The 25,790-nt window shown below is 49.4% G+C and overlaps 1 protein-coding gene and 1 pseudogene across 4 annotated transcripts; one reads left to right on the forward strand and one right to left on the reverse strand.

Annotated features, from left to right (window-relative positions):
* Positions 1-1,209: 1,209 nt before the first annotated feature.
* On the reverse strand, positions 1,210-23,997 carry GYG2 (glycogenin 2). Of its 4 annotated transcripts, XM_043895723.1 has the most exons (11): positions 23,946-23,997; positions 23,382-23,537; positions 17,345-17,486; positions 15,600-15,774; positions 13,343-13,505; positions 12,986-13,112; positions 11,379-11,601; positions 8,407-8,577; positions 4,374-4,478; positions 2,838-2,945; positions 1,210-1,716 (listed from the first exon to the last, which is right to left on the reverse strand). In XM_043895723.1, exons 1-11 carry the CDS (start codon positions 23,980-23,982, stop codon positions 1,555-1,557), a joined length of 1,569 nt encoding a protein of 522 aa, XP_043751658.1. In that variant the 5' UTR covers positions 23,983-23,997; the 3' UTR covers positions 1,210-1,554. The 4 variants fall into 4 exon arrangements, with proteins under 4 accessions (XP_043751658.1, XP_043751659.1, XP_043751660.1 ...); XM_043895724.1 differs by lacking the exon at positions 4,374-4,478; XM_043895725.1 differs by lacking the exon at positions 2,838-2,945.
* LOC122689360 lies at positions 18,002-18,303 on the forward strand (annotated as a pseudogene).
* Positions 23,998-25,790: the final 1,793 nt, after the last annotated feature.

Here is a 25,790-nt window from a genome sequence, read left to right on the forward strand (position 1 = left end):
AGCACGTGACCAGCGGACACCCTTGGGCGTAAGCCCTGGGTGCTTATTCCGGCGTGCTCAGTGTCATGTGGCAGCCTGGATGGGAGGGGAGTTTGGGGGAGAATGGATGCACGTCTGTGTCTGGCTGAGTCCCTTCGCCATCCACCTGAAACCCTCACAACATTGATCGGCTACATCCCAATACAAAATAAAAAGTTCAAAATGAAAAAAAAAGAAAAAACAACTGGAGTGGGTTGCCATTTCCTTCTCCAGGGGATCTTCCCCACCCAGGGATCGATCCTGTGTTAGCAGGCGGGTTCTTTACCACTAGCGCCACCTGGGACGTCTTCTACATGGGTAGGTAAACCAGTTTGGAAGAGGTCGTCTCTCCCAAGCCAGCTAGAATCTCCTTCCAAATATTTCTGACGTGTCCCCACGCGGACTGTGTCAACACACCTTGAAGTCCCCCTGGGTATTTCTGCAGAAGAGAAAGCCCAGCCGTGGTGTCTGTCAGCCACTCTTGGCAAAATTCACACCACAGTCACACTCAAGACATCCAAACGTTGACCCCATCTTCAAGAAAAGACTTAATCATTCTGGAAGGTTCTCAGGGAGCTCAATACCTTTCTGAGTGCTATGCGTTTGAAGATCTGCAATGCTTCAAGCTAACCCTACATAGGACGGATGTGGTCTCATCTGCCCAGGAGAAAATCTGGAGCTCCTTCAAGCAAGTCCAGAGACCCAGGATTGACCAGAAGGCTATCCTCATGTTCCCTTTTGCTGTTGTTGTTCAGTCGCTCAGTCGTATCTGACTCTTTGCCACCCCATGGACTGCAGCACGCCAGGGCCCCCGTCCTTCACCATCTCCCAGAGCTTGTTCAAACTCATGCCTATTCAGTCAATGATGCCATTGAGCCATCTCATCCTCTGTCGTCCCCTTCTCCTCCCACCTTCAATCTTTCCCAGCATCAGGGTCGTTTCAAATGAGTCAGTTCTTCACATCACATGGCCAAAGTATTGGAGTTTCAGCTTCAGCATCAGTACTTCCAAAGAATATTCAGGACTGATTTCTTTTAAGATGGACTGGTTGGATCTCCTTGCAGTCCAAGGGACTCTCAAGAGTCTTCTCCAACACCACAGTTCAAAAGCATCAATTCTTCGGCACTCAGCTTTCTTTATAGTCCAACTCTCACATCCATACATGACCACTGGAAAAACCGTAGCTTTGACTTAGACGGACCTTTGTGGGCAAAGTGATGTTTCTGCTTTTTAATACGCTGTCTAGGTTGGTCATAGCTTTTCTTCCAAGGAGCAAGTGTTTTTTAATTTCATGGCAGTCACCATCTGCAGTGATTTACCAGCAAGGCATAAAGGAGACAGGACTTCCCCGGGGAAGCCCCAGAGGCATAGGGACCTGGGGTCATGCGGGGCTTCGACCTGGGTTTTGGGTGGACCATGGGGGCGGACAGAAGGCACTCAGGTGGATCGACTGTAAACAGGCACGTGGTGAAGAGCTCCTCCTCGGAAAGGGCTTTGGACGCTGATGGAGCAGGACCGCTCACCCAAACGGCGCGGTCACTGCAGGAAGCGGTCCAGCTTTTCCTGAATGCGGGCGAAGGCGTCCTTCCCCAGGTAATCCATCCGTCCCTCCTCCCACTTTCTCCGCTCCTCCTCGGGGCTCGGGACCTTGAGCTTCTCGTCGATGGAGATCTGGGAGACGGAAATGGTCAGGTCCACCTGGGGGAAAGATAAGCCCAAAGGGAGATGCTTGTGAGCCAGGAAGAGGGGGTTCTCACCAGACCCCAGACCTGCTGGTGCCTGAAACTGGGACACCCAACCTCCAGAGCTGCGAGAAGTAACATTTCATGTTATTCGGAAGCCACCCAGACTGTGGTCTTTTTTGGTTACAGCGGCCTCCACAGACCAAGGCACAATTAAAAAAACATCAATACCAACTTTATCCTCCGCCCAGCAGTCAGCTCTTGAGCTACATTTGCTCTGACTAATATCAACCCTGAATATTCACTGGAATGACTGATGCTGAAGCTGAAGCTCCAATACTCTGGCCACCTGATGCGAAGAGCCGACTCACTGGAAAAGACCCTGATGCTGGGAAAGATTGAGGGCAGGAGGAGAAGGGGAAGACAGAGGATGAGATGGCTGGATGGCATCACTGACTCGATGGACATGGGTTTGAGCAAAGTCTGGGAGACGGTGAAGGACACCCCTGCTTTTCACTATTATCACTCCAAGGAAACCCCAGGCGTGCTGCAGTCCATGGACACAACTTAGCGAGTGAACGGCAACAACGACAACAAAAAGTGTTAATACATCATAGTTAGAAACATGAGCCATCAGCTTGCTTAAATGCATCATCAAAGAGCCTGAAATTTAAGACCAGGGCATCTGTAAGAGGTAGTCTTAGCAGGAAAGCATCTTTCATGTCCTTCTGCAAGAAGAAATCAATGCATGCTGGATTAGGATCAAAACATCTCCCCGCCCGCCCCTCCAATTTCCCAGGTTTTACATCTGTGCATCACCTCCCCAGCTCAGGGTGCAGAAAACACAACCCAGCCCCTTCAGGTCAGTTAAACTCTGCAGAACAGCGTTGCAAGAGAAAACGGGCGTGATGATCAGAGCTGAGGACAGGAAAGCGGGTGGACCGACCGCCAAGGGCAAAGGCCAGAGAGAAGCCAGGTGAATCTGAGACAGCGGGAGAAGAATGAACATTCTCATCTCAACAAGCAAGGTTGAAATCGAGGTAACACCCGTGCGTGGACACAGCGGGCCGCTGCAAGAGCCCACAGCGCCCATCACGGGAGCTGGGAGAGGTGAACGGCTGGGACAGGGGACACCACCTCCAGAGCATCCTGGGGACTGGGGTCCCTGCTGACATCCGCAGGGGGCTCCCGGCTGGGTTCCAAGGCGTCCTCGGGTGGGGCACCTCCCGCGTTCTCCGCCCGCCGCTGGAAACAGAATTGTTGCATCGTTAGTCTGCAGGGCGCTTCCCAGAACTGGAACGACAGAGAACGCTTTCTCTTTAGGATCAAACAAATGGTTCATGCAAAAAAAAAAAAAAAGCCATTTAGGGGGACCCCTGCCCCCCAGTGGCCCAGTGGGTGGTATAGCAGTGGTTGTCGCTCAGTGGTGTCCTCCTCTCTGCAACCCAGTGGACTGTAGCCCGCCAGGCTCCTCTGTCCATGGAATTCTCCAGGCGAGCATACTGGAGTGGGTTGCCATTTCCTTCTCCAGGGGCTCTTCCCATGTCAGGGATCCAAACCAGGTCTCCTGCATTGCAGGCGAATTCTTTACCCACTGAGCCCTGGTCCACTGGTTGGAACTCCTCCGTTTCACTGCCAAGGGCCCTGGCTCAATTTCTGATGGGGAAACTAAAATCTCACAAGCTGGCCAGCACAGTCAAAAGGATAAACAAACAAACAAACAAAAATTTTTTTTAAGTCATTTGGTGTGATTTACTACTCTGAACTTTCCTGTTAACTTTTTGCACAAGACGAGATGCTGACATTTGTTATGTGATGTAAGGGTTAACTTTTCAAAGGACAAGATTGGGATTGACATATATACACTATTGATGCTATATATAAACTAGATAACTAACAAGGACCTGCTGTCCAGCAAAGGGAACTCTGCTCAATACTCTGTAATAACCTGATGGTCACCAGGGGGAAGGATGGGGGAAGGGATAGTTAGGTGGTTTGGGATGGACATGGACACACGGCCGTATTTAACAAGGAGAACTAGCAAGGACCTGCTGGACAGCACAGGGAACTCTGCTCAATACTCTGTAATGACCTACCTAACCAAAGAATCTGAAAAAGAATAGATACATGTATATGTATGGGCTTCCCTGGTGGCTCAGTGGTAAAGAATCTGCCTGCCAACGCAGGAGACATAAAAGACTCGGGTTTGATCCCTGGGTTGGGAAGATCCCCTGGAGAAGGGCACGGCAAGCCACTCCAGTGTTCTTGCCTGGAGAATCCCATGGACAGAGGAGCCTGGCGGGCTACAGCCCACGGGATCGCAAAGAGTCAGGGACACGACTGAGCGTCTAACAGTTTTCTATTCCTTCCTAAAGCAAGATAGAAGGGAAACTCCGGGATTTAGGCAGGCAAAAACCCAGGTGTCTTATCCACCTGGAAAGTAAAGTGATTCATGAACAAGACAAGGTGGGGAAACCATTCAGAAATGTCACGGGATAGAGGAGAAACACATGGGGCGTCTCCTTTGGTGGCCAGCCGACACAGGCGTTGTATAAGAAGTCCGCTGCTGCAGGCAATGTGGGTTCCATCCCTGCTGAGGGAACTCAGATCCCCTGTGTTCCATGGTGCAGCCATTAAAAAAAAAAAAAAAAAGGAAGTAGCAGTGAGTTATACCGAATAGCTTTGGATCTCTCTGAGGTCTGCAAACTGGGGGGAAGGTGTTGACAACGGGTCACGTCGCACTTCAGCACAAGTCTCTATTTCTGGCCAACCTATCGTCTAAAAAAAAAAAAAAAGTGAAAGCAAAGTTAAGACAACGCTTCAGGCAGATAACTAAAAACGCCTCATCTGTGTTCGCCTGCCTCCACAGGTGCAAATTCAGCTGAGCGAGAAGCAGGTCAAGGAGGTTCAAACCGGTCCATCCTAAAGGAAATCACCCTTGAACATTCACTGGAAGGACTGATGCTGAAGCTGAAGCTCCAATCCTTTGGCCACCTGATGCCAAGAGCTGACTCATTAGAAAAGACCCTCATGCCAGGAAAGATTGAAGACGGGAGGAGAAGGGGATGGCAGAGGATGGGATGGGTGGATGGCATCACCGACTCAGACTGGGTGGTCAGGTGGCAGAGAGTTTTCCTCCCCCGGGGTCCCCGCAGGTCCGGTGATGGTCCCGTCCCCTGAGGACCTCTTCTGATTTCAGCTGGAATGCCACAGGAAGACAAACCCCAGAGAAAACCATGCAAGCAGCTCTTCTCGACTCTTCCCCGGATGGCACATGGTGAAGACCATCCCAGCGGGCAGGAGATAACTCAACGCGTCACGGGCGACATCAGGTGGCTTCAGCGTGGAAGCCGAAATTGTTTCTCGAGGAACCGCCTTGGAAGGGGATGGAGCAGAGGAATGGCAGGAATCCTGGGTCATTAAATGACTGCGTAGGGCAGAGCACGCCTCTCTCCCCATTTGGCTGGGCGTGACGCGGGCCAGAAGCTGACCTGTCTGTACTGGGGGCTGGGACTTTCCCGGGGGCTCAACGGTGAAGAATCTGCCAGGAAATGCAGCAGTTGCACGGGACCTGATTTCCATCCCTGGGTGGGGAAGCTCCCCTGGAGGCGGGCGTGGCAACCCACTCCAGTATTCTTGCCTGGAGAATCCCACGGACAGAGGGTCCTGGTAGGCTGCAGTCCATGGGGTCATAAAGACTCGGACACACAAAGGCCACTGTTTGAAATAAGCATCCCAGACCCGTCTCTTCCTTCTTTACAGGATTTATGAAAATAATCTCTCTCTTTTTTTTTGGTGGGGGGTGGGTGAGAGGGGTGGAGGGTTGGAGGGGACTGGGTTCCCAATTCCCCAAATAAGGAACCCAGAGTGGGTCATTCACTAGATGGTCAGTAGGTGGCAGCAACGCAGAATAATTAATTGCAAAGATGTCTGCTCTGGTGTTATTTTGTCGGTAAGTTTGTGTCGGACTCTTTGTGACCCGCGTGGGCTGCAGCCCGCCAGGCTCCTCTGTCCATGGGATTCTCCAGGCAAGAATACCAGACTGGGTTGCTATTGTCGTCTCCAGAAAGATGACCTTGGAGTGCAAAATAATGAAATACAGGCACAGACACTATAAAAAGGACCCCCTCCTTATAGCTCAGCTGGTAAAGAATCTGCCTGCAAAGCGGGAGACCTGGGTTTGATCCCTGAGTCGGGAAGACCCCCTGGAGAAGGGAAAGGCTACCCACTCCAGTATTCTGGCCTGCAGATTTCCATGGACTGTGTAGTCTGTGGGGTCGCAAAGTGTCAGACACAACTGAGCGACTTTCACTTTCACGTCTTCTTGGGACTTAAATGTGTAGTTAGGTCTTCTGCCCACTTCCTCCCCCAAAGTTTATTTTTTAAACATTTTTATTTTATTTACTTTTGGACACGACTGAGTGACTTTCACGTATAGAAGCGCCATGACTTTCTCAATTTTAGACACACATACTCATCGGAAAATAGTCAATAGAGACTTTCTTTCTTGTGTTTTTTTTTTTTTTTCCCCCGGCCACGCCTCACAACATGTGGGATCTCCCCAACCAGAGATTTAACCCAGGGCCCCCTGCAGTGGAAGCATGGAGTCCTAACCACTAGACCATCAGGGAAGTCCTGATAGACATGACCTTAAATGCTAATCTCTTCCAGAAACACACCCTGAAATAATGTTTCACCAGCTTCTGTGCACCCATTACTCTGCTCAACTTGACTCATAAAACTAACCATTGCAGTTGGAAAGGTTTTTTATTAGTTTTATTAATTTTAATTTTATTTATTTACATTAATATATTAATATAACATATATTCATATTAATTTACATTTATTTTAATAAAATGATTTCTATCTTATTTATTTATATTAATATACTGATGACTATATTATTAATATGTTTTATAGTTAATATATTGTTTATTACATTAATCAATTATACTATATTATTTATATAAATTGTTTGTATAGATTAATTTGTTAATCATATTAATATATTAATATAATTATGTTAAATTATAATATATATTGCTATTTATATTTATCTATATTTACATTAATTTGTATTTTATGTTATTTATAAATATAAAATTATATTTTATTTATATTTATTTATGTTAACATATTAATATAATACATTATATGAATACATTTATACTTATTTAAATTATATGATCATTTATGTAATTATTTCCTTTTACTTATTTATTTGTTTCTGAGAGATTCCCCACAGAGTCTGACTATCAAACATTTAACGCGAATGCCGACTCTTCTCAAAAATCCGGACACAAAGGCCCTACTGTATGGCAGAGGGCATTATATTCAGTCCCTTGTAATATAACCTGTCATGGAAACCAATCTGAAAAAAAACAAATAACTGAAGCACTCTGCTGGACACGTGAGACTTAACACAATGCGGTAAGTCGAGCATAGTTCGTTTTTTTTTTTTTAATTCCCATCGCGGGTGTGGCTCCTGTCGGCAGAGCAGGGAGGTGGGTCTACAGGAACGTAAGAGCTTAATCCACAGAGTGTTCACATTCCTGCAAGGCGGATGCTTTCTGCTTAACCCACAAAGGCATTTCCTGGGGCCACAGCCAGGTGATGGGAAAGCTTCAGGGTACAGCAGAACAAATTTTTTTAAAAATTTAGGAATAAGCTCACTTCCCAACCACCTCCATGGTCCAAACGTGGGTCTTTTTTTCTTTTTTCTCAATTTGTTTGGGTGGCTATAAATTCACAACTCCAAAATTTTACTAATGCATGGAAGCTGCCTGGACATCACCGATCCCACTGCTAAAGTGTAGAAGAGAAACGTCCCATAGAAACGTTGGCTAAAGATCGAAATGTCCATTGTCTTATCACCATCAAGAAACAGCCCCGGGAAAGCTATTCGAGAGACGACGGGAAAGGACAACGTCCCTTCCACGGGGCCCCCAAATCCCACCCCCATCAGTGAAGTCATGCTAAGTCTCGAGAGCGAGAAAGGGGTTTGAAAATGCCTTTTATGTGGCAGCCCGGATGGGAGGGGAGTTTGGGGGAGAATGGATGCATGTATATGAATGGCTGAGTCCCTACCCTCTGCACTCGGCTCTACGCCAATTCGGGGCTTCACAGTTGGCTGTCGTGGTAAAGAACCCGCCTGCCCGTGCAGGAGACTTAAGAGAGGCGGGTTCGACCCCTGGGTCGGGAAGATCGCCTGGAGGAGGGCATGGCGATCCACTCCTGTCTTCATGCCTGGAGCATCCAATGGACAGAGGAGCCTGGCGGGGCTACAGTCCAGGAGGTCGCAGAGAGTCGGACTGAGCGGCTGAACAACGGCCTCCCCACCCTCTTGTGAGACAGCGGTCGTTATCATTGTCACTCATTTCTCAGATGAGCTGACAGGCGCCCCGAGAGGTTGGTAACACTTGCCTCAGCTCACACACCACGGGCTGGAGGAGCCAGACTCTGATCTCAGGCTTTGGGCCTGAGGCCAGAGATTAATCACGACCTGCTTCCAGTACTACCTGCACAGACAAGCTAGATGCACTCCTCGGACGTGACTGGGCGGCATGCATTCACACTGACGCCAGAGCAACCTGAAGACAGGTTCCGCCACTCCCGCCTCCCGGCGGTCCAGGGAGCATCCCCCGTCTCCATGGTAACCAGTGAGCCTGAGCCGCCATGGCCCCCGTGCAGAGCATACGTACTGACCTCTTCCGAAGGGCGTGCCGCCAGAGTAGGGATGTTTTCCTCCACCCCCACGGGCTTCTCCGAGCCGTCAGCAGAGCAAGCCTGCCTGGGCCCCTCTGCTGGATTCGCACACGACCCCTCCGCCGTGGCCGCTGCACCGGAACACTGCACCCCAGTGCCTCCGAGGCGAGCCTGCGTAAAAAACGTTCACACCTAGCAAAGCTGCCCGTAGTTGCTCAGTCTTGTCCCACTCTCTGCAGCCGCATGGACTGCAGCACGCCAGGCTTCCCTGTCCATCACCATCGCCCAGAGCTTGCTCAAACGCATGTCCATCGAGTGGGCGATGCCAGCCAATCATCTCATCCTCTGTCGTCCCCTTCATTCCTGCCCTCAATCTTTCCCAGCATCAGGGTCTTTTCCAGTGAGGTGGCTCTTTGCAACAGGTGGCCAAAGGATTGGAGTTTCGGCTTCAGCATCAGTCCTTCCAGTGAATATTCAGGACTGATTTCCTTTAGGATGGACCGGTTGGATCTCCTTGCAGTCCAACAGACTCCTGACCTCTCTACAAATCTCACTAACATCTACATTCACATTGTTGCTCCAGGTAAGAAGGACCCCAAGGCACAGGCTCCCTACACGGCCCTCAACGTTTCATTTCTTTGAACCACCTGAATCTGCTTTATCGTTCTTCATATACAACCCAGTACCTAGCAGTGGGTCAGCAGTAAAGAAACTCGCCTGCAATGCAGGAGACGTGGATTTGATCCCTGGGTTTGGAAGATCCCTTGGAGAAGGGAACGGCACCCCACTCCAGTATTCTTGCCTGGAGAATCCCATGGACAGAGGAACCTGGCGGGCTACAGTCCATGGGGTCGCAAAGAGTCTGACACAACTGAGCGACTCTATTAAAGAAAGAAAACAGCCTAAGCAGACTGCTTGGCGGAAAAGAAAAGCAACTTGCTATCAACAACAAGAATCTGAATAAACGCCTATGTGATCGTCTCCAATGGCCAGAGAAAGTTTTTTTTTTTTTTTTTTTCTTCTCCTCAATCTTTCGGCCACAATGTACAGCATGGGGAATCTTAGTTCCCTGACCAAGGATCGAACCCTTGCCCTCTGCACTGGAAGGTGAAGTCTTAACCACTGGACCACTAGAGAAGTCGCAAGCAAGTTTTGGTTCTGATTGCAAAGTAGCAGCCAGCTTCACCAAACAAAAACCGCAGTAAAAACACTAAAAAGTGAACTCTTTTTCAAGGTCCCCATGCATGGATTTGCAGACACTGGACTCCACTGTACAAATAAACGTACCCGTTAAAAACAGACCAAGAAAGAAAATTTCCCGGGACCTTACCTTAAAAGGTCTTTTGCCTGCCTACTGAAATTCACTGCAGAAACTCCAGTATGGAAAGCATGCAGCGTTATACTTTTAAAAAAAATCAAATGGGTGCCCATCCAGAGCTTGAAAAGCCCTCTTCAGACACCGCCTTCCACGGCCTCTTCAATCAAGGACAGAAAGTGGAAAATGCCCGCACCAGCAGCGTGTGTAATCAGTCATTTCCAGCCACTTAATCAATGAGTGGCTCTTTCCCTGATGAAGCCGGCTAATTTAAATTATTTCTGCGTCGGTTTGGTAAACTGCAGCCGCAGTTCTGCTCATGAAACATTCACGATTTTGCACCAAAAAAAAAAAAATAGATAAAATAAACTGCCTGGCTCTTTCAGCATCTTCCCACGTGAAATACAGGACATGCCTACAGATGAAAAGGACCACAAGACCTAAAGCTTTGGCAGCTCCTTAACTTCCAACTATGGTCTTTATTTCTTGCGGTGAAATAACGCATCTTTCCTCGTCTAATTCCTTTCTGGTGTGTGTCAACATTATTTAATATCTTCTAATTCCCTCATTTTTAAGTAAACATGTCTATATGTCCCTGGTGGTGCACTGGCTAAGACTCTGGGCTTCCCATGAGCGGGGACTCAGGTTCGATCCCTGGTCAAAGAACTAGATACCACATGCCGCAACGAAGACCTGGCGCAACCAAATAAATAAATATTTTTTAAAACTGAACTTTAAAAAATCTTATTTCTTCCATTATTGTAGTCCTTGACAGATTTTTTTTTTCCTCTTCTAAAGGGAAAGGTTTTTTATCTTCCTTTCCCCCCCACCAAACTGTCTTGAGATATAATTAACATACAATATTGTGTAAGTTTTAGGTATATAACATGTTGATTTGATACAATTATATTATGCAAAATGGTTGCCACTTGATTTGAGGAGGGGATGTAATTTACTTTATTGGAATGGAGAACTGTCAAAGAGCTAACACCCTAACTTAACGGAAAACTATTTGTGAGGTCGTAAAACTATGTTATAATTTGAAGTCCAACTTCTCAGTCCCAGAAAAAGGATCATAGTTAAAATAAGAAAATAAGTATTTGGGTATTAGAAACAAAAATGCATTTATGACTGTCAAATTTTTACCATTAAAAATGTGATCGGCACAAAAGTGGCCAATAGGTTAAAAACACAACATCTTTCAAGTACCACTTTGAAAGTGCCTTTCTTGGAAATAAAGATGTAGTTTACTATAAAAACAAAAATTTATGTAGAAAATCCGCCTCTGAAACATTGACAGATTTTTTCTTTTTTTAATGTAACTTGGTAATTGCTTATAATATCCTACATCTTGGAGAAGGAAATGGCAACCCACTGCAGTATCCTTGCCTGGAAAATGTCATGGACGGAGGAGCCTGGCGGGCTACAGTCCATGGGGTCACAAAGAGTCAGACACGACTGAGGGACTCACACACATCCTGTATCTGTCTTTAAAGAAAAAAATTAGAAATGAGAAGAGAAATGAGAAGAACATGGGGGAGTCTGCCTTTGAAGAAAACGCCCAAGTGTGGCTCATAGAGAATTGATCCTTGGTGAAAAGAAACTTTCTCTTTCTTTTTAATCCCTGGTTTCAACTCCAGGGTTTCAGGATGCTTACCGTGTGACCTGGGGACCCCTGGTGGTCCTTGTTCCGGATATTTTCACAAAGGGGCAAGATGCGACGGTGGTAAATTCCCCACCACTGGTTAAGGAAGGACGTCTGATGCTGGTCGGCCCGCCCGGAGCCCTCCTCCAAAACGGAGCCCGTCTGGGGATTGTACTTGTAGGTCCAAGGCTTCGAGGACCCCAGGAAGTGGACCACCTTTGCGCTGGAGCCAAATCTGAGGAGGAGACACACACGGAAAAAACATCTCACTATCCTCTTGCAAGCGACCACGGCCAGAAAGCCAGGGACGGAGCCCCCTGGTGGCCCAGGGGTTAAGAATCTGCCTCTCGACGCAGGGGACACGGGTTTGATCCCTGGTCCCTGAAGATGCATCCCACTGCCTTGGAGTGATGAAGGCCGTGATCACCAACTCTAGAGCCCGTGCTCCGCAATAAGGGAAACCACCGCAGTGATAAGCCCGGCACCCTGACTGGAGAAAGCCCACAAGGCAGCAAGGAAGGCTGAGCGCAGACAAAAATCAATAAAGTTAAAAAAAAAGAAAGCCAGTGACCACCACAGGACTCATCACAGACAGCGATGTACAAACATGCACCTCAACGACTCAGGGGCCATCCTCTCATGACGGCCACTTAGACTTGCATTAAAAAAAAAATAATAATAATTGTTTATAGTCAGTCCACATTAGCAGTCTTTCATATTCTGTAGACCAAGGAACATAACCAAAACCCACTGGGATGCTCCCCACAACAGAAAGAATAAATCAGGAGTCTTAGAAAGGTGGGCGGTTTCGTAGCCCAAATCATCTCACCCTGAAAACGATGACAGATTTTTTTAAAAAAAAAATAGATTTTATAGGAGAGAACGAAAACTGCAGACCAGAAAACTGGCTTCTTGGGCAAGATGGAAGATTTTCCCCTCTCGACTTTTGTCTTTTTATCGTTATCACCACTCGCACCAACCTCACAGATTTGAAAACGTTTTTTCTTAATTCATTGCTTTCTTATAAAATTTTGATATTATATTCCCCCCCCGCCCGGGGGATCTATGTTCTGTATGGCCCACTGTGCCCACTCTGGGACTTTCCAGGAGTTAGGATTTCGCCTTCTAATGCAGGAAGTGTGGGTTCCATCCCTCGCTGTTTAGTGTCCAACTCTTTACGACCCCATGGACTGCAGCCCGCCAGGCTCCTCTGTCCATGGGATTCTCCAGGCAAGGAGACTGGAACTGGTAGCCGTTCCCTTCTCCGGGGGATCTTCCCAACCCAGGGGTCGTACCTGCATCTCCTTCATTGGCAGGCAGACACTTTATCGTGTGAGGCACCAGGGAAGCCCTCATACTCACAATTCGTGTTGAGATTTGACAGAAAACAACAAAAATCTGAAAGCAATGATCCTTCAATAAGAAAATAAACTAATAAAAAATATATATACTCTATATAAACTACATTTTCAAAAAATGTGTAGTTATATCTATACCTTCCATATTTTCTTAGAAAGTCTAACTGCAACTATACATAAAACCCTATTATTTTGAAAATGTATGAAAAGGGACACATCTTTCATATTTTTTCACAAACCATAGCTATCTAAAAAACTCACTGTTTGAAGGCAGGACCGTAGGTGTACGTGGTGTTGCTGCTCAGGTTATAGATGAAGGGCAAGTGCTTCCGGATGTCGGCGGTGGACCAGTTACTGAAGAAACTGTTCAGCAAGCCTTGGTCTGCCCCTAGAGAGTTACAGCACAGCCAAAGAAGTTAATAACGAATGGTGTAGTTTTCGCCTCCCTGCACTGGGAGCTCGGGGTCTAAGCCACCGGACCGCCAGGAAAGTCCCTCAAACCCCATCTCTAACTTGCTATTCACAGGTTCGAGGTGGCGGGGAGGAAGTGCCGGTGGGTCAAAGGGGTGGCCACAGCCCCAGTCCGGTCCACAAACGCCCAGCTGCCCCTCAACGTACCGTCAAAGCTGCCGTGGTCGGTGGCGTGCTGTAGCAAGAGGCTGTGCGTCTCCAGCGAGGGTTGGAAGACAAACACCCCGCTATTGAAGCAATCCGGCCATCCGGGATCCGGGGCCGCAGAGAACTCCCTCCTGTCGAACAGCTCATCGATGTTGGACAGCACCTGGGGAGACAGAGCGTGCGGGACCCCGGACGACGTGACGGGAGGGAACCAGTCTGACTCCAGATTGGATCTGGGTCTGTGACTTGAACTACTATACGCGACTGCTTCTGCTACAAGTTCATCACTAAAGGGATAAAGCACACGGCTTCCCAGGTGGCTTAGGGAGGGGTAAAGAGCCGACCTGCCAATGGAGGAGACGCAAGAGGCGTGGGTTCGATCCCCTGGGCCGGGAAGATCCCCTGGAGAAGGGAACGGCAACCCGCTCTAGTAGTCTTGCCTGCAGAATCCCATGGACAGAGGAGCCTGTGGGCTGCAGTCCATGGGGTCACAAAGAGTCGGACACGAGTGAGCACACATATCACTAAAGGGATGTTGCACTTGAGCTTAAATGATACACAATGGCCCATCTCTGTTTCTAGGAACCCTGCCTCCAACAGAATGAGCGTTAAGCTAAAATTTCTTTGTTTAGCTCCCAGGAAACATCCTGACCAGGACAAGTTCATCATGAAAGGGAATTTGCCTGCAAGCTTGTGGTTGCTCAGTCACTAAGTTGTGTCCAACTCTTTGAGCCCCCATGGACCATAGCCCGCCAGGCTCCTCTGTCCATGGGATTCTCCAGGCAAGAATGCTGGAGTGGGTTGCCATGCCCTTCTCCAGGGGATCTTCCCTACCCAGAGATTGAACCACATCTTTTGTTAACCTGAACATTCCTGATGAAAGTGTTTCAGCATTGACTTAAGTAACAAATCACCATCCACAGGCATTACTTTCTGCAAAAATTCCCCTGTCAGTAGTGTGTTAACATACAAGTGAGAAATGCAACAGGAACTTCATGATGACCCAGACAATGGTCCGTGATGGGACATTTATACCCAATTTTTTCAGTGACCCTCTTCTTTGAGGCTTATATTCCAAAGAGAAGAATGTGTGTATAAGATGGCTCCCTCATTTTATTTCAAGGGATTGAAGCAACACCATCTGTGAAACAAAATTATCATCGACAGGTTCTTAAGATCCTCTGTGGAACACTTGAACACTTAATTAGTTGTATTTATTCTCTTTCATCTAGCAAACGTAACCGACAAGACTGGAAATCCATGAACATAGAGGTTTGCAAGTCGATACATTGATGTGTGTTGCTCAGTCGTGCCCGACTCTTTGTGACCCCATGGATTGTAGCCCACCAGGCTCCTCTGTCCATGGGATTCTCCAGGCAAGAATACTGGAGTGGGTTGCCATTGCCTTCTCCAGGGGATCTTCCCAACCCAGGGATCGAACCTGGGTCTCCTGCACTGCACGAATATTCTTTACCGTCTGAGTCACCAGGGAAGCCCCAATATATTGATGATATGCTCTTAATTGTATTTATTTTCTTCCATCTAGCAAATGTGACCTATGAGACTGGAAATCCACAAACATGGAGGTTTGCAAGTCAATATGATATCATCCACTGCCTCTGAGAGCTTGACCACTAACAGCACTCCTTTCCAACACACCTATTGGCTTTATAAATTGTGCTCTGTTTGGGAAAAAAAAAATATTACTGTGATTGTTCCTCTGTTCTGATTTTCCTCTCCACCCCTCCATCTTCCTACACTGCTTTTGCACAACCAAGACAACCCAGAATGGATCTCCAACACTCCAACCTCATTTCACATTTCGACGTTCCAATGGTTGTTTCTGAAAGTACCTGACCTGGGCTCCTACACCAAGGGTCACTACCCCAAATGACTACAGTGGAGATGCCATAGCTTAAGAAGCCAGGTTTCCAGGTCCATGAGGACTGTATAATTCATCGTACAATCAAAGAAGAGTATTTTTCCAATATTTTATTTTGCGTAGATGACATAATGAAATAACTCGTCCTAGGGAAGGAACAGGCCTTCAAGTAACCCAGTGTTCTCAGCAACACTACTGGGTGTCTTCTACCCGATGTTGACTGACTAAATGATCTTGGGTGTAGAGATGGACATTACCTGGTGGAGATCTACTAGCGGGGGCTAGCAGCCTGCTAAAGAAGGGAGGGGCCTGATCTTTGAGTGGGTGGTTCCTCATCAAGCAGAAGGTCTGGACCTCCCCCGCCTCCATACTCACCAGGGTGTCTGCATCCAGGAAGACACACTTGCTGTAATGGGTGAGCGTCCAGCAGTGAAGCTTGGTGAGGGTGATTCCAAGGTCAGGTCTCTTCAGAAAGGCCAGGTGGACGTAGTCTGCACTGTCTATTAGGTTCACCTCAATGACCTCATCAAACACCCTTGATAGGATAACCCTGGAAAAAGACAGGCCAAATTCTAGGACACCAGGAAACCCTTTAACACAAGACATTCTGTCCCTTGTGGCTCACATTTCATTTTGTTGGAGTATATGCTGAAGTGTTTTTCTCTAAAAGGTTCTGGAGGGATAAAAATCCTTCTGCAGATGCATGTGCTCAGTTGTGTCCATCTCTTTGCAACCCCATGGACTGCAGCCCACCAGGCTCCTCTGTCCATGGGTTTCTCCAAGCAAGAATACTGGAGTGGGTTGCCATTTCCTCCTCCAGGAGATCTTCCAAACTCAGGGATCAAACCTACATCTCTTCTGTCTCCTCCAATGGCAGGCAGGTTCTTTACAACTAATGCCAACCAGGAAGTTGGGGGAAAAAAACAAGAAAATTTTCTGGTTTTTTTCTGCAAGCATTTTACCTCAGAAAGACTATCTTTCTGTCAAATTTTACCTCAGAAGGTCCTTCTTCCTGCCAGATTTTATCTCAGAAACTCCTTCTGTGAGATTTTATCTCAGATCCTCCTATTGTTTGTCACATTTTTGCCTCAGAACCGCCTAGTTTCTGTCAGATTTTACCACAGAGACCTCTAGTTTCTGTCAGATTTTACCTTATAACGTTCATCTTTCTGACCAATCTCACCCCAGAATGTTCATCTTTCTGTCAGATTTTACCCCGAACCCCCTATGTCCTGTCAGATTTTACCTCAGAACACCCTTGTGTGTCAGATTTTACCTCAGAACACCCTTGTTTTGTCAGATTTTATCTCAGAAACCCCTACTGTCTGTCAGATTTTACCTATGAACCTCCTTCTGTCAGATTTTACATCAGAACCCCCCAGTGTCTGTCAGAATTTGCCTCAGAACCCCCTAGTTTCCGTCAGATCTTAACCACAGAGACCTCTAGTTTCTATCAGATTTTACCTTCCAATGTTCATCTTTCGGTCACATATTACCTCAGAACCACCCCCCCCCCCCCCCAACAGTCTCTGTCAGATTTTGCCTCAGTCTATCAGCCATATTTCAATAAAAATGTAAGAAAAGTACAAATGCTTTAACTTAGCTCAGGATTTGGGCTTCCCGGGTGTCTCAATGGTAAAGAACCCGCCTGCTTATGCAGAAGACACTGGTTCAATCCCGTGGCTGGGAAGATCCTCTGGAGAAGGGGAATGGCTACCCACTCCAGTATTCTTGCCTGGAGAATCCCATGGACAGAGGAGCCTGGCGGGCTGCAGTCCATGGGGTGGCAGAGATTGTAACACGACTTAAGGAGTGTGCATGCATGTGGACTAGTAGGATGGTTGCTTCTCAAAGTCCCCCACTCCCCCCAGACCCCAAAACAATGACACTGATTTCCATATCTGAGGCAAGGAACTATTCTACACACACGTGGCGTGGCGTGTAAGGATTCTGAAGTCGGCCACGCACCCGGTGGAGCCCCTTGCTCTAATAACGACCGCAAACCCCTCTGCCAAGTGTCCAAGGCCCCCGACGTGTGCGCCGGTCCAAGCTCATGGACCATGGCCGAGAAGCTCCTCCAGCTTCCACGGTCAGAAGAGCAGGGTGTGTGTGAGTCGTACCTGAGCGGGTTGGACACCTGAGGCGTGACCAGCACCACCAGCCTCCTGGTGGCCCTGTGCTCCCGGAGCGACTGCCCCAGCACCAAGGCCCCCTGGCAGTAGACGTCGTTGGTGGCCAGCGTCACAAATGCCTGGTCGGACACTGTGGACAAAAGCAACCGGGTTATGTTCCCGCCTGGTCTCGGGGGTCAGCGGTGGGGCTGAGCGTCACCTCTGACTCTCTCAAGCTTCGCGGCGTGGACTGAACAAGAGTTTCACAGGTGGCGCCAGTGGTAAAGAACCTGCCTGCCCATTCAGGGGACGTGAGAGACGCAGGTTCGATCCCTGGGTGGGGAAGATCCCCTTCAGGAGGGCATGGCCACCCACTCCAGTATTCTTGCCTGGAGAACCCCATGGACGGAGGAGCCTGGCGGGCTACATACGGACCATAGCGTTGTGAAGAGTCAGACACGACTGAGGTGACTTAGCACGCATGCATACATATTCTAAAATATGCTTCAGGGACATTTCACGTGCATTCTTTCATTTAAAAATTTAAAAAAAGCTAGCAGCTCGGGCGGCGGGAAGAGCGGCAGCGGTCAGGCTACTCAGCTTCGCGAAGGCTCTCGGCGTGCCGCGGCCCTCAGGCGCCCGGCTCTCGCCCGCCCCGCCGCCACGATGCCCAAGGGGAAGGTCAGCTCCGCCGAGGGGGCGGCGAAGGCAAGGCTCCTCGGCGAGGTTGTCAGCTAAACTGGCTCCTGCAAAAGTGGAAACGAAGCCAAAAGAGGCGGCGGGAAAGGATAAATCTTCAGGCAAAAAAGTGCAAACAAAAGGGAAAACGGGAGCAAAGGGAAAACAGGCGGAAGTGGCCAACCAAGAGACTAAAGAAGACTTTCCTGCAGAAAATGGGGAGACTAAAAACGAGGAGAGCCCAGCCTCTGATGAAGCAGAAGAGAAAGAAGCCAAGTCTGATTAATAACCGCACAGTCAGTCCTGTCAGTGGTCCCTGTTTCCCTTCTTGTACAATCCAGAGGAATATTTTTTATCAACTATTTTGTAAATGCAAGTTTTTTTAGTAGTTCCAGAAACATTTTTAAAAAGGAGGGAATCCCACCTCATCCCATTTTTTAAGTGTAAATGCTTTTTTTTAAGAGGTGAAATCATTTGCTGGTTGTTTATTTTTTGGTACAACCAGAAAATAGTGGGATATTGGATATGGGAGGCTTTGATTGTCTTGGGTGTCAGCTTAACATTCCATAGATGGGGGGTAGCTTTTATATCCTATAATACAAAAGCATACTAAATGGCAGTTTGGAGTCAGTTGTGCATTTAATGTCTTGAACACTTTAAATTACTTCTCTTCCCACATTGTTTTGGTAGAATTATTTCCTACAGCAAAGCACTTTTTGATCTTGGCTCTCCCGGTCAGAATTCTGTGCACTATACTATAACATCTTTGGTCATGGTAGTCCAGTTTTCCGAGTAACTTGGTTAATGTGCTGTGAACGATTGACAGTTTGGGTATGTAGTGTATATGATATTAAATTGTGAATCAGTGGGACTTATGATGTAACAACATACCAATATTTGAAGATATTGGTACTTGATATCCTGTTAAGGAAAATTTGCTCCAAATTTTAAGCTGGAAAGTCACTGGAATAACTGTTAAGAATCACAACTACATGATCTTTTAGATTTCTGGTACGTATGTGAAGAAATGTGTACAGATTGAAATGTCTGTGTAGTGATCCTCAAAACAACCAATAAAATCTCAGTTATAAAAGAATTCCTTGAAATACAAAAAAAACAATTCTTCTTAAAAAAAAATCAAAGAAAAAAACCCCACGTGCATGCAGGAAACACTAAATATGACACAAAGTCAAGCAGAGTGTGATTAAAATTTCCTGGTGCTGGTGAACATAAGTTTATATACAGTATCTGCTTATATACACCAGGAAATTTTAATCATATACTCTGTTTATATACAAACAGACACTGTATATAAAATAAATAAACAACAAGGACCTACTGTATATCACAGGAAACTCTATATCTTGTAATAACCTATAATGGAAAAAAAAAAAGAATACGGAGGGACTTCCCTAGTGCTCTAGAGGTTAAGACTATGTTCTTCGCTTTGCAGGGGACATGGGTTCAATCCCTGGTCTGGGAACTAAGATTTCACATGCCATGCCCCTATCTCCAAATTAAAAAAAAACAAAACACACATATATGTAAATTAAAAAATATGACTATATACATAAAGACATACATAACTAAGTATATCTAGATATAGATTATAAACGATATATACATGAATATATGCTCAGCCATGTCTGACTCTTGTGACCCCATGGACTGTAGCCCACGAGGCTCCTCTGTCCCTGGGATTCTCCAGGCAAGAACACTGGAGTGGGTTGCCATGCCCTCCTCCAGGGGATCTTCCCCACCCAGGAATCGAACCCGGGTCTCCTGCACCGGCAGGAAGATTGTTTACCACTAGTACCACCTGGTAAGCCCAATAGGAATTTTCAGTTTTCATGCGTATTTACAACTGAATCACTTTGCTAAAAACAACACAACACTGTAAATCAAGTATCCTTCAGTTGAAAAAATAAAATTTCCTTTTGCTCCAGCACAACGCATGTGCCTAGCTCAGACCACTTATTTGATTCTGCATTCAAGTCTCAAAAACTCACCCAAAACTTTTGGGTCTCGGGTGAACACAAAGCCAGAGGTAGAAACAACGCTCCGATTGATCCGAGTTACCACGAGGATTCCCACCCAACTTGCCAAAAGAACCGGGCTTTCAAAAGGAAACAGCCAAACCTATTAATTAAATCCCACACGCCCCAGTCGTTGGCAAGACTTCAATTCAAGGGTGTATGAAGCCAAGGAGACGGGCTTCAGAAGGGAAAGGAAGACTGCTTCATTCACCAAAAATGCCCTGTTTCCCCACTGTCTCCGCAGCAGGGAAGGAAACTCCCACAGCCGATGAGACTTAGGGCAGTCCCAAGTGTGAAGAACGCGTGATGTGGACGTTCACAGGGAATTTTAAACTGCTTGATTCTGAGGTCCCCAAGAGCGAGCCGGCCGCCGGGACGAAACCAAGGAGGGATCGGGAGACCCGGGCCTTGGCTCCCAAGCTCGCGACAGAAATTAACATTCGCAGCGTCTGGTCTGGGGCTGGAACACACACAGCCTAGTTCTCCACGGCCAGACAGAGCTCCCCTGTGGCCCCCGCGTCCTCCCCGCCTCCAGAGACAAGGTCACCCCGGAAAGAACAGCAGGACCCAAGCCTCCCAGGCCCGTTTTCCTGTCTTAACCTTGGCATTCTGCTGGGGTGAGTGCCCACCTGCCCAAGGGCCTCCTGTCTACCCCTGGCTGGGGTTCTTGGGTTAAGGAGAACTTGAGGATTCCTGGCATCTCTGCTGTGAGTTATTACCGACAGGGAAAACTCAGAACTCAAGTCTGCAGCCCCAAAGATGGCTATCTACTCATCCACCTAGCTATCATCCTCTATTAACATTAATAACATAGGAAATGGCAACCCACTCCAGGATTCTTGCCTGGAAAATCCCATGGACGGAGGAGCCTGGTGGGCTACAGTCCGTGGGGTTGCATAGAGTCGGACATGACTGAGCGACTTCACTTTCTTTCCCTTTTCTTCTTTATCCACCTATTTATCTACTTACTTACCTATCTTGATATCTACATATCCTCTATGCATCTTATCTGTCACCCATCATTATCTATTAATATTGATAACATCTATCTATCCATGTATTCATCATCTATACTTATCTATCATCTATATTTATGTATCCTCTATCCATCTTACACGTCATCTATCATTATCTATTAATATTAACAATATCTATCTACCCATCTATTTATTAGGGCTTCCCAGGTGGCGCTGGTGGAAAAGAACCCGCCTGCCAATGCAGGAGACATAAGAGACGCGGGTTCGATCTCTGGGTGGGGAAGGTCCCCTGGAGGAGGGCATGGCGACCCACTCCAGGGTTCTTGCCTGGAGAATCCCATGGACAGAGGAGCCTGGAGGGCTACGGTCCCTGGTGTGGCAAAGAGTCAGACACGACTGAGCCGTTGAGCACCTACGCACCCACACTGAAAGGCCGAGCTTCCACGCAACGGGGTGTTAGGGCGGGGACGTCTGGCATGGAACACAGACAGCCCCACGTTGAAAAAGAAAAAAAAAAACCCAACATTTCCCAAAGTCGACTTCACCCTGCAGGTGGCGGCAGCTGTCGGTTTTATGAGGGGTCGGGAAGAAATGTTTACTCCGATTCCTCGCCTCCTTCCCCGACCCCCCTACCTAAGAACCACTCCCCCAAAATAACACCCCTGGCTTCCTCGGGGGGGCCCCTCCGCTTTCACTCAAAGGCGCGTTTTGTTCCCGGCCGAGCGCTGAATCCCCAGTGGGGTCTCCGCAGCACGCTGCCCAGCCCGACGGCCATGTGTCCGAACGTCCCTCCTGAATGCCACCATTTATACAGACCCTCGCCGGCTTCCAGAAAATGCGTATTTTTTTTTTTTTTTTTTGGAGAGCTCCAAGCCACTCCCTGGAACACACATCAACAGAACCTTCTGGCATACAGCAGGAAATCGGCCCAAACAACTTTGCCTCTCTAAGGCGCGGAGGTGGAAAACACTTGGGAAGCCGCCTGGTGACTTATTACCAAATCGCTCCTCTGAATAAAAAGCAACCTGAATTTTTTTTTTTTTTTTTTTTTAATGCTCTCATGAATGATCAGGCCTGACTTGGTGCAAGAAGAGATTGTCTTCATGATAAACAACAAAACAAAACAGGAATGGGCAGGAATTCCCCGGCAGGCACGTGGTGAGGTATGGCTTCCCAGGTGGCTCAGTGGTAAGGAATCCGCCTGCCAGTGCAGGAGACGGGGGTTCGATCCCTGGTCCAGGAAGATCCCCTGGCAACCCACTCCGGTATTCTTGCCTGGAGAATCCCCATGGACAGAGGAGCCTGGCGGGGCTACAGTCCATGGGGTCGCAGAGAGTCGGACAGGACTGAGACACTTGGCATGTACTCAGGGAAGCGGTTATGATGCCAAACTCTCCCTGCTGGGGGCCCAGATTCCACCCGTGGTCGCCAAGGCAAAATCCCACAAGCCGGGTGAGGTGGCCAAACCAGCCCTCTTCCCCACAGAAGGAAAAAACAAAACAAAACAAAACAAAACAGACCAGGACAGACATCTTTCCCATGGGAGACGGTTACATTTTATCATCCCATTTCTAAGCCTCTGAGGTCCACTGTCCCAATCAGATGTCCCCGCCAAACCCGAGGGCAGGCAGACAGGACGCAGTGGAAGCCCTTGGGAGTCACGGCTTGCCACAGCCATCCCACCAAAGTCAGCCTGCTGCCCTGCAGCGGGGATTAACCTCGGATCTTTATACGGGAAGAAGCAGCTCTGTCTCTGGTCTGACCGTGGTGAGGACCAGAGACGCTCTGTCATCCCAGAGTTTTAGGACCGCGAACTTCCCATGGTTCTGCATGGCGGTAAGCCGCTCACACAGTTCCGCGCCTGCCAAGAAAATGGTCCACCCAACCTCCAAGGGCTAAGCTTTCACAGAAGGAAAATTACCAAATCTCAGTGCCCCCTGACCATCTTTTTTGAGGGCAGGAGGAGAAGGGGGCAAGCCAGGACGAGCCCCTTGGATGGCAGCACCGACACAATGGACGTGAGTTTGAGCAAACTCCGGGGAGATGGTGATGGACAGGGAGGCCTGGCGCGCTGCAGTCCATGGGGCCGCCAAGAGTCGGACACGACCGAGCCAGTGAACAACAGCCACAAGTGTCCCCCTCCTGCCGCTGAGACCCACTGTCGTCGCCAATCGCACCAAAGGACACCAAGCTCTCCAGCCCCCGGGGTGATCGAGGGGCTGGGCGCTGAGGAGTGTGGGGACCACTTTGTGCGGGCAAAGCAGGGAGGTGGGGGTCGCCCCCGCCCCCGGCGCATTCCATCTCACCCGGGCTAGGAGAGCGCGGAGGCTGGCCGCGAGGAGGGTTCTCCCTTACCGGGCATGGTGTGGGCGCAGCGCGCGGTGGGCACCACGCGGCCGAGGGCGCCCGGGCGCGGCGGGCGGCCTCTCTGCTGGGCTCCAGCCGCCGAGCCGAGCCGAGCGGAGGCGTTGTCTGCGTCGCCAGGGGCCCCACCCGCTCCGAGTTCGAGGCCTGCGGAGACAGCTGGGCGTTCCGGATACCCGCGCCGCCCCACGCCCCGGCCCCTCCTGAGTCAGCTCACGTCTCCGCCGCGCGCAGGGGCAGCCGCGGGCCCTGCCGCCGCCTGGGCGCCCGCGGGTGTCCTCAGGGTCCCCCCGCCGCGCCCGGCACTGGCTCCAGGCGCCCCCCTATACACACCCCCATCCACTGCCGAGACTTCGGCGGCCTCGCTGCGCCCCCCACCCTGATCACTCCTTTCACGGCGTGTCCAGCCGTGCGCCCCGCCCCTCTCTGAGCTTCTGCGCTCCAGCAGCCCAAGTGCACCCCCAGTCCGCCCCCGGGCACCCCCACCCCGAGCGCCCAGGCTGCCACCACGCCTCCGGAAGCTTCCTCCGCCCCCCACCCCCTAGCCTTCCACACCCCAACGGCCCGCTCCTCCTTCGAGCTCCGAGGGCATTGGGTCTCCGCCGCACCCAGGCCGCCCCCACGTGGTGCGCCGGGGCAGCCCCGGCCTAGGCCTGCATTCCCCTCCCCGGCCCCAGATCGCCGGCGGCGCCCCCCCACCTTCTCCGCGCTCCTGCAGTTGCTGGCCCGGGGTGGGCGGGGCGGCGCGCGGCCCGCAGGTGGGCGGCTCTCGGGAAGGTCAGCTCCGCCCCCGGGCGGGGGTCCTCCGCACGGCCCGCCCCAGCCGCGCGCCCCAGGGCCCCCCGGAAGGGAGAGCCTGGAGGCGGGGGCCCAGGCCTCCGCGCCCGGATCCCTCGGCCTCCTCCCCGCAGAATCCAGGCGTCCGGGGCGTCCTGGCTCTAAAACGTCTAACCTTTAACCCGCCGCCCCCAAAGTCAATGTTTGTACTGGCCTCACGGGCCGGGCCCCAGGCCAGCGCGCGGCCCGGGGCAGAGGCCACGCTGGAAACGTGATCGTATGGAGGGAACGTGCAGTGAGCGGAAGAGGCGCGCGTGGGGCGTGGAAAGTGCGTGAGTGCGGCATGGAAGGTGCTTGGGCACAGGAGAGAGGGATTGATCTGAGCCAGTGATGGAGAGAAGCGTAACATGGGCGGACGAACCTGATAGAGAAAGGAGAGAACACAGTTATGAGTGAATGCATACCTAAGTGAATGAATGAATGAGTTCCCGTGTGCCAGCCAGAATGAATGAATGAATGAGTTCCCGCGTGCATGCCTGAGTGAATGAATGAGTGAGTTCCTGTCTGCATGCCTGAGTGAATGAATGAGTGAGTCCCCGTGTGCCTGCCTGAGTGAATGAATGAGTTCCCACGTGCAAGCTTGAGTGAATGAATGAATGAGTTCCTGTGTGCATGTCCGAGTGAATGAATGAATGAGTTCCTGTGTGTGTGCCTGAGTGAATGAATGACTGAGTCCCTGTGTGCATGCCTCAGTGAATTAATGAGTTCCTATGTGCATGCCTGAGTGACTGAATGAATGAGTTCCCACGTGCATGCCTGAGTGAATGAATGAATGAGTCCCCGTATGCCTGCCTGAGTGAATGAATGAGTTCTCACGTGCATGCCTGAGTGAATGAATGAATGAGTCCCCTTGTGCCTGCCTGAGTGAATGAATGAGTTCTCACGTGCATGCCTGAGTGAATGAATGAATGAGTCCCCATGTGCCTGCCTGAGTGAATGAATGACTGAGTCCCTGTGTGCATGCCTCAGTGAATTAGTGAGTTCCTATGTGCATGCCTGAGTGACTGAATGAATGAGTTCCCACGTGCATGCCTGAGTGAATGAATGAATGAGTCCCCTTGTGCCTGCCTGAGTGAATGAATGAGTTCTCACCTGCATGCCTGAGTGAATGAATGAATGAGTCCCCGTGTGCCTACCTGAGTGAATGAATGAGTTCTCACGTGCATGCCTGAGTGAATGCATGAATGAGTCCCCGTGTGCCTGCCTGAGAGAATGAATGAATGAGTTCCCGTGTGCATGCCTCAGTGAATTACTGAATGAGTTCCCGTGTGCATGCCTTCCTGAATGAATGAATGAATGCCTGCAAGAAGGGGTGAGTGTGTGAATTCGTGAATGCGCGCTGGTCTGCTGGAGTGGGTGAGTGAGTGAATTGATAATTCATGGATGCCTGAGTGCATGGCCCAGAGGGAAGGAGAGGGTTAAAGAAGCCGCATTCCAGGTTGGGGAAGGGGTTGGGGGGTAGTTCCTGGCACTTTCTCCTGCCTTGGGGGAGAAAATGAGACCCTTCCAGGCCAAGTGCAAACGCAGTCCTGGAGGAGGCGGCGGTTTCCAGCTCATAAAGCA

Source organism: Cervus elaphus, chromosome X, assembly GCF_910594005.1.
Source record: "Cervus elaphus chromosome X, mCerEla1.1, whole genome shotgun sequence".
NCBI classification, from domain to species: Eukaryota; Metazoa; Chordata; class Mammalia; order Artiodactyla; family Cervidae; genus Cervus; species Cervus elaphus.

Bases quoted from the DNA above. Each gene is read 5' to 3' on its own strand.
- GYG2 (XM_043895723.1), bottom strand. From the start codon at position 23,982: ATGCCCTCGGAGCTCGAAGGAGGAGCGGGCCGTTGGG. The intron at 17,487-23,381 runs GTAAGGGAGAAC...TTTTGTCCACAG, and splicing joins CTGCGCCCACACCATGCCCG to TGTCCGACCAGGCATTTGTG. The intron at 1,717-2,837 runs GTGGTGTCCCCT...TCTTTCCCCCAG, and splicing joins GTCCCCAGGATGCTCTGGAG to GTGGACCTGACCATTTCCGT.